This window comes from Manihot esculenta, chromosome 13, assembly GCF_001659605.2.
Source record: "Manihot esculenta cultivar AM560-2 chromosome 13, M.esculenta_v8, whole genome shotgun sequence".
Lineage (NCBI taxonomy): Eukaryota > Viridiplantae > Streptophyta > Magnoliopsida > Malpighiales > Euphorbiaceae > Manihot > Manihot esculenta.
In genome coordinates this window covers 28,906,553-28,915,063 of record NC_035173.2, presented here as the reverse complement: position 1 = coordinate 28,915,063, position 8,511 = coordinate 28,906,553, and the positions used below count along the sequence as shown (strand labels likewise).

The following is an 8,511-nucleotide window of genomic DNA, read 5'->3' as shown; positions in this document are numbered from 1 at the left end:
CCACGCATCGATCAAAAAGACAAAAATTGCCAACAGGATCCGGCAGGCCCCACTTGTAGAAAAATGCAATGGTTGGTCTGTAGGATATAATAAACTATTGTTAAAAAAGCTATTTAATTATTTAGAACTATTATAGTTACAATATATTAAATTTAAATTAATTTTTAATGAAATATTTATTTTTTGCAATAGCAACTCTAATAAATAAGAATCCCTTATATCATTACCAAGCGCCGCCTTCGAAATAAGAACTCTCTCTCCCTCTCTGGGTGTTTACTAGTTCCCATATCCCAGAAAGTACAGTAGCAAGAACAAGAGAGATGCCTAGTGAAGTTGCAGTTGAGGAATCAAAGGTTCCTCTACTAGGAGATCATTTTACTCCGAAACCTGTAGAAGATGATCAAGATCAGAGACTTACAAAGAGGGTTTGGATTGAATCAAAGAAACTCTGGCAGATAGTAGGTCCAGCAATCTTTAGCCGCCTTACCTCTTACTCCATGCTTGTCATCACACAAGCTTTCGCAGGTCATTTGGGTGATCTCGAGCTCGCAGCCATTTCCATTGCCAATAATGTCATTGTCGGCTTGGATTTTGGTCTCCTGGTACTCTCTCTCTCTCTCTCTCCCTCTCTTGTTTTTTTCAGTTTCTTTTTTCCAGTTTAATATCTTGGTTATATGTATCAGCTGGGGATGGCTAGTGCATTGGAAACATTATGTGGGCAAGCTTTTGGTGCAAAAAAATACTACATGTTGGGTGTCTACATGCAGCGTTCATGGATAGTGTTGTTTTTGTGCTGTGTTCTACTTTTGCCAATGTATATCTTCGCTTCTCCAGTGTTGAAGCTATTGGGGCAACCAAAAGACGTAGCAGAGCTTTCTGGGGTAGTTTCTGTGTGCATGATACCATTTCATTTCAGCTTTGCTTTTCAGTTCCCGTTGCAGAGATTCCTACAGAGCCAGCTTAAGAATACAGTGATTGCATGGGTTTCTTTCGTAGCTCTGTTGGTTCATGTGATGGTGAGTTGGCTGTTTGTGTATAAGCTTCAGCTTGGAGTGGTGGGCACTGCCATGACTCAACTTTTCTTGGTGGGTTCTTGTGTTTGGGCATCTGGGGTACACTATTTGCGGTGGCTGCCCTCTCACATGGACTGGTTTCTCTACTGAAGCTTTTTCTGGTCTCTGGGAATTCACAAAACTCTCTGCTGCTTCTGGCGTCATGCTATGGTAGTAACAGCACAGATATATTAATTTCACTCGTCCAAAAATAAATTTAATGCAACAAATATAAATTATTATTTTATATATTATAATTATAAAATAATGATTTATCTAAATCTTAATATGTAGTAGCGATTTTTCTATCTTCCGTCTCATGACCATCTATCTCCAAATCTTTTTCTTTTCGTGGTGATAAAAGCTTGGGGAATTGGTATTACAAAATACTGATACTGATGACTGGAAATATGAAGAATGCAGAGATTGCTGTAGACGCCTTATCCATATGGTATGTATTTTGATAAATTTACTCTACAAATTTCTTAATTAATTTGACTATCTGTCAATTTGTAGTAAAAATAAACACGAATCCTGTTACGTGTTGTTTTGATTTTGGCAGCATGACAATCAATGGCTGGGAAATGATGATTCCTCTGGCATTCTTCGCAGCTACCGGGTACCTCTCGTTTCCCTTTTGGCTTTTTCTACCACCTTCTTCTCGATTCTCATTAATTGACGTGTGACGAAGGGAATTTAGACGATACAGTATCATCCCAGAATGATGGCCAACTTTCCACAACTACTCTTGTCGTGTTCTATTTTTGGTCTTTTGGACATAAATGCATTGGTGGATTTCGTCCATACATCATTAATTGACTGAAATCACCCTTTAATCATTGTTAGTTTCAGTTGAATATTTATTAAATCACAAGTAAATATTGGGTGGAATGGTAAAATTCATTGATTTTTAAGAAATTTAAATTCAATTTTTAGAAGAAAAGGTAAAAAGCTGAGAAGATAGTCAATTTACATTCGTCATGTGATACGGACCTTAGGTTGAGAAGAGTTATTTATCGTATTGTGTTATGGTGCAACATGCAGAGTAAGGGTTGCAAATGAGCTTGGAGCAGGAAATGGGAAGGGAGCAAAGTTTGCAACACTGGTGTCTGTAACAACATCAATTATAATTGGGCTTATCTTCTTGGTATTGATCATGATTTTCCATAATCAGCTTGCCTTGATTTTCACTTCCAGTGCACCTGTCCTTGAAGCAGTAAGCCACCTCTCTCTTCTCCTGGCTTTCACTGTTTTGCTCAACAGCGTTCAGCCCATCCTCTCTGGTACTCCCCTTTCTTCTTTCAATATCCTTGCTCTGCATGTTAATGACAGTTCTATTAAGCTGAAGTGATACACTCAGCCAATAGCGATAAGAAAAGTGGAAACTGAGGATATTTAATTATTGGGTTATATATATATTTGTTGTTTGTAGGGGTTGCAGTGGGATCTGGATGGCAAAAGTATGTGGCATATATAAACTTGGGTTGCTATTATTTGATTGGGATTCCAATGGGATTCCTGATGGGTTGGCTCTTTCACTTGGGAGTTCTGGTATGTGTTCTTTCTGTTGTTTCTCTGATGCTTTCCCTCAAAGGAGAAACCATCTATATATAGATTATTCCATTGATCTAACATTGATCAATACATGAAAATGACAACAATCAGGGGATTTGGGCTGGAATGATTTTTGGTGGGACAGCAATTCAGACATTGATTTTGGCCATTATTACCATTAGATGTGACTGGGAAAAGGAGGTAATTAATCTCTCTCTATATATATAGAGAATTTTCACATCTTGATTTGTTTATGCTTCTGTAAAAGCTGAATTATTATGCACATAATTCTGTGTGGGATTTGCAGGCAGAGAAAGCAGCTTTGCATTTGAAGAAATGGTCGGAAGTAAAGTGAAAATATATGAAAATGACGAATTGGTTGCAGCAAAAGGAAAGCAAATATGTACAATGTGGGATTAATTTTTTTTGTTATTTGCTAAGTCATCCCCTTAGAGTAAACTGTAACAATTAATTATGGTAGATTTAATATGAATTCCATAATGAATTTATTGTATATATAAAGGATAAACTAAATAATTTTTTTTCAGACTCCATGAACTAATTTTTAATTTAATTTTATTAAACGAGTTTAAATTTTAGCTTCACGTATTTATTCATTAAATTTCATGAGCTGAACTATTTTCTAAATTAATGAATAAATTTATGAACACGTTTTACTTTAAAAAAAAAATTCATGAACACTTTTCTAAACAAACTCATTAAGTAAACACAGTTTAATAAGAGAATTGAGATCAAAGTCTATAAATTTCCGTGAGCTGTCAATTTTATATAATTTTATTTTATTTTTATGGTTTATAGATATTTTATATTATTTATTTAAGCTTTTTTTATACATATTTCTTTAACTAAAATTATTTAATTTTAATTTTATTAATTTTAAATTAAAATTTATTATAATGGTAATAAATTAAACTATTCATAAATTATTTAAAATTAGGTATGATCAAGACTTATTTATTAATTTTAAATTAAAATTTATTATAGTTGTATATTAATTATTATGTGAGTTGAGTACTTATGTTTTAAAATTTGAGTATTTAGTCAATAAATAATTTTTTCTATTAAATTAAATATTATATTTTAAATATTATACATATATTTAAAGTACAAATATTTACGTCATTTTTATAATTATATTTTATTTATTTTCTAAAATTTAACATATTAACTAAACGCATTTACATTATATTTTAAAAAATATATATATACTCTCCAAAAAATTAATTTATTTGTAATTAGACATTTTAAATAAATGAGACTTTAGTTTAATTAAAAAAATATTATCTATTTTAATTTGAGAGAAAAGATAAGATAAGAGATGCTGACCTGGCTCTCACATAAACATTAAAAATAATAATTTAATATGAATTCCACGTAATATATATCTCGTCATCATACTAAATGGGCATCAACTCGAAATTTCAATTCATTTATTTCATTTCATTTATAGGATAAACCAAATGCAATATTTACGCCTTCTTAATTCTTTTTTAGAGAAAGGAATATATGAAAATCTCTCTTGATATTATTTCCTTCACTATCTTGATTTTCCTTCTTACTTTTTTTTTTTTTTTTACATATAACATTTCCTAAAAAAAATATTTTTAGTAGAAATAAATAGTCTTTACTATCTTAGTCTTCTCTTTTATTTTCTTTCTCATCTAACTTTTCTTTTTAAATTGGAGTTAAAATTGAAATAAATCATTAAAAAATAAAAAATTCATTTTAAAAAAAAAAACTCTAAGATAAAGTTACATTTTTATTATTTGAAAATAACCTTAATTTTTTGTCCTCTTTATAGATTTTTTTTTTCTTATTTTACTTTCCATATTTCCTTGGTCAACTCCAGACATAACGTGAATCGGACTGAAATTACATCGGTTCTTATTTTTAAATTAGACTGAAATTTTATTTTAACATGTAAATAATATTATTTATATTTAAATATAATATTATTTTATATTTTATATCATGTAAATAGATATATTCTTTACAATTTACTTATTTAATAAAATATATATTAAATAATATTTAAAATTTATATTTATTTTTTATATTTTATTTAAATTTTTTACTTTTAATTTTTTTCAAATCAAAATTAAATTAGCTATTTATAATTTGAATTTAATTAAACAAGAACCTGAACTGCTTTAAAATCAGATCAAAATTATTAAAAAATTAAAACTCTTTCGAACTATTTTTAAATCACATCGATTCCTATTCAATTCTAAAAATACATTGAACCGTTTGGAACCAGCATGTGGCCACGTCTAGCCTTGAGTAGACTTGTGATTGAGAAAATCATGATGCTCGTGATTTGGGCAGTTGAGATCTGCTTTGCGTAGAAGGTGAAAACTTGAAATGAAGCTTTTGAACTTCTGGGTCATAAATCTTGGACCAAGGAGGCTTCAGGCCTCAGGGTGATAATGATGGGTGCGCAACTCCACTCTATCAATATTAGCAGCCCCTTTCAATCTCTTCCTCTCTCTCTCAAAGGAAAAATGTGTAAGTATGCTTTTTAGATGGAGAGTAATTCTTATATACATCTAGCTACACATATATTTAATAAATAAATAAATAAAATTATAATAACTCTTATTTTGATGTTCAAATTAATAATTATTATTTTTTTAAAAAATATATAGTTAAATAATATAGCTTGTTTCACGGAGGAGTGCATACCTCTAAAAAAAAATCTATTATCCTTTTTTATAGGCATATGTAAAAAAGTAATCCTACTCAATTTGATATCAAATTCAATATTTAGAGAGAATAGGCATTGCCTCTTTTCCTTGGTTAAAAAGTTGTGTCTAATAAAAATGAAGCAAGCAAAAGTTGGCCCCAAAAAAAAAAGTGAACCTTGAAAAACTGACTTGTAAAAAGCTTTTCTTTTCAATAATTATATTCACACGTGCTTTTTGTAACTAGTGAGCAGTAATCAGTTAAATTTAAAAATTCAGAATGATTTTTTTATTTTTTAATTTTAATTATTTTAATTTAATTTATATATTTAAAAATATAATCAATCAAATTAAATTAAATTAAATTAATTCAATTTTAATCAATTTTTATTAAAATCAATTCAATTTATTTTTTTTAAATATTAAAATTTCAATTTTTAAGGTTCAAATAAACGCACTCACCCAATATTTATCATCTCTAGTATGGATTGGATTGTGTATGAATTTTCCTGTACGTATGAATGGCTCATATGAATTATTAGCCTTTGCCATTCTCTACATTTCTTAATATTCAAGTAAACTAATTCTAAAGGAGAATAGATAACTGTAGTGATCACATGAAGTGAACTCCCCAGAAAAAAACAAAAACAATAACTGTAGATTCTTCCAAAACAACTTTTTTCTTTGTCAATCATGGATATCATAATCGATCTCCATTGTCTTTTTAATCATGATTATCATAATCTATCACCATTCACTTTTTAAGTTTATAAAAGTGAGAAAAAACCTCAAATTCAATTCTTTTTATTTATTTATTTTTAGATATTTACTTTTATAATAAAAAATAAAAAAAATATATTTATCATAATGTAATTCTTTAAAAAATCGTAGACATAAATTATAAATGTATATTAATATCAGTATAAATAAAATACAATAAAACAACTTTTCCTCTGCTGGACATCTGAAACTCATTTAGAAACTTCCCAAAGTCTGACTTGCTCTCCTTCATGCAACGTACGAGCCAACCTAAATTGCCCAAAATGCACTTTCTCCTTTCGGCTGCTTTAAATGAGTTCCCATGTTTTCTCATTTCACAGGAATCTAGCGCTGATGGCCAACTTTACGTCTACTCAAAGTTGCAGAACAAATGTTTGCTGAAATGACTTCAATGGTTGAATGCATAGTACTCGGCTGCTACACTCGTATTCCAATCTCCAACCTCTCTCAATAACTTGATACGAGAGAATAGATTAAAAAAATTGAAAAAAAGAAACTAAATCTGCAATTACCAAGCTAATTTTCTTCAAAGCAAGCCACCCCAGAAGGTTAATTATGCATAAAAATGGCTGTCAAGCCCATATTGCATTTATCAAACCATAGGCCGAACCCGAGTGGACGGTTCTTCGGCTCCATCAACCCTCACATTTAAGCAATTTAACGGATTCTTAACTGATGCCAACATGTTTCTACTACCGTTAAACGAATCTCCATCGTTTTCAATCTTACTTGATTTGAAGGAATTACCTCCGGAAATCAAGAATGCCCACCGGCCGATTTGCTTTCCTCTGCTACTACCTTCTCCACTGCTCCTATATCCTTTTCTTGAACTACCTTCCGTTGCTAATATCACATTGAAACTCACCGCACGTTTCAGTTTCGCGCTTGCCATTATCTGCGTCCTCATCTCCTCTGGGAATCTCAGTGTATACCTTTCAATGTTCTCTCCTGCTTGAACAAGTGAATGCCCCGTCGAATGCGATCTTGGAAACTTCTCCGAAAATCCTAATCTCGGTGGCCGATTCTTTGCCTGACTCGTGGTTGGAGTAACAATAACCTGTGGGTGTGAATCTCTGTTCTCCTCTTCATTCACGGTAACCGCCACTTCTTCGGTCACAGTAGGAACAGAGTCGTGTTGATTCGACTCTGTTGTTGTTGTTTGTTGCGGTGAGTTTTTCGGAATTTCAGCGGATTCCGGCGTGAGCTTGGCTCGGCAAACCGGGCAAGTGACATGAGAAGCCAACCATTCATCAATACATTCAGGATGAAAAACGTGATTACATTTAGGCAATAAACGCAGCGTTTCATCGTCTTCGAATTCACTCAAGCAAACTGCACATTCCAGTGTTTCTCTACCAATTTTAATATTTTTCACCTCAGAGTAAACGAAAACCGGAAACTTCTCAATCACGGCAGGATCAAGGCCAGCCCGCCGTGATCTACTCCCGGAGACAGTAGCGTTGGCGAGGTTAGAAACAACAACAGTGTTCTCAGAACACTGACGAATGAAGATGGAGAACATTCCGACGAAGAAGAAAGCGCAAATGAGAACGACGATCACTATGGCCATCGTCGGATCAAAATTTGAGTACAACACGTAGCGGTCCTCTTGTTTTCCAGTGGTGGTGTTATGTTCACTGGCGGAGCACAGCAGGAGAACGTGGAACCATATGATTCCATGGTGGATGATCAAACGGCTGAGATTAAGTGTGATTCCTCTCATTTTTTGCCAGCGCTGCTGCGTCTACTCAAGAAGAGTAGGGTTGGGATCTGAATAGATATAAATACAGAATTAAAGAAAATAATTAAAAGGGAGAAAGAGGAGTGAAGCAGAGGAGGATATAAAAGGAGAGCGGAATTCAAGATGGGAAGTCGTGGGCGCCAAGAAAAGCAGTATCGTGAGTGCTGACATCATAAAATTGGAACAGAAAGGATTTTCCACGTGGCGAGCGGATAAGGCGCGGAGCACTAGGAACTAGAAGGACCCGAGAGTTTATTGTGTGTCAAAATTTTATCGGTCACAAGAGACTGTTCAACCTCCACAAACCTCAATAACAATTAAATTAAATATTTTATATATAATTTTATGCACAATTAATAAAAATATATACGAAAATGTAAAAAAAAATTATGAGATTTTATTTGTTTTTAATTTGTATGGTTAAATATGAATTAAAATATAATATTTTGTGATATCATGATATTAGAAAATGATAGCAATTTTGTTATCTAAATAAATTAAATTTAAGATTTCATTTATTTTAAGAAAATAACTTAAATATAAAAAATATTTTGTATAGAAGATATTTACTTTCAATTATTCTACTGCAATATTTTGCATCGAATTTTGTTTTTAATAAAGATGAAATTAGTTTTTTAATTAAAATAGTATAATTTTATTTTTAATGTTTATTAATCAATTT

General features: G+C 31.7%; 1 protein-coding gene and 1 pseudogene across 1 annotated transcript; one reads left to right on the top strand and one right to left on the bottom strand.

Annotated features, from left to right (window-relative positions):
- Positions 1-225: 225 nt before the first annotated feature.
- Positions 226-3,160, top strand: LOC110629686 (annotated as a pseudogene).
- A 3,036-nt stretch (positions 3,161-6,196) lies between these two features.
- On the bottom strand, positions 6,197-7,916 carry LOC110629114 (E3 ubiquitin-protein ligase ATL31). Its single transcript, XM_021776020.2, has one exon. It carries the CDS (start codon positions 7,809-7,811, stop codon positions 6,681-6,683), a length of 1,131 nt encoding a protein of 376 aa, XP_021631712.1. The 5' UTR covers positions 7,812-7,916; the 3' UTR covers positions 6,197-6,680.
- Positions 7,917-8,511: the final 595 nt, after the last annotated feature.

What these genes read in the sequence shown, in the direction of transcription:
- LOC110629114 (XM_021776020.2), bottom strand. Translation starts at nt 7,811, where the DNA reads ATGAGAGGAATCACACTTAATCTCAGCCGTTTGATCATCCACCATGGA.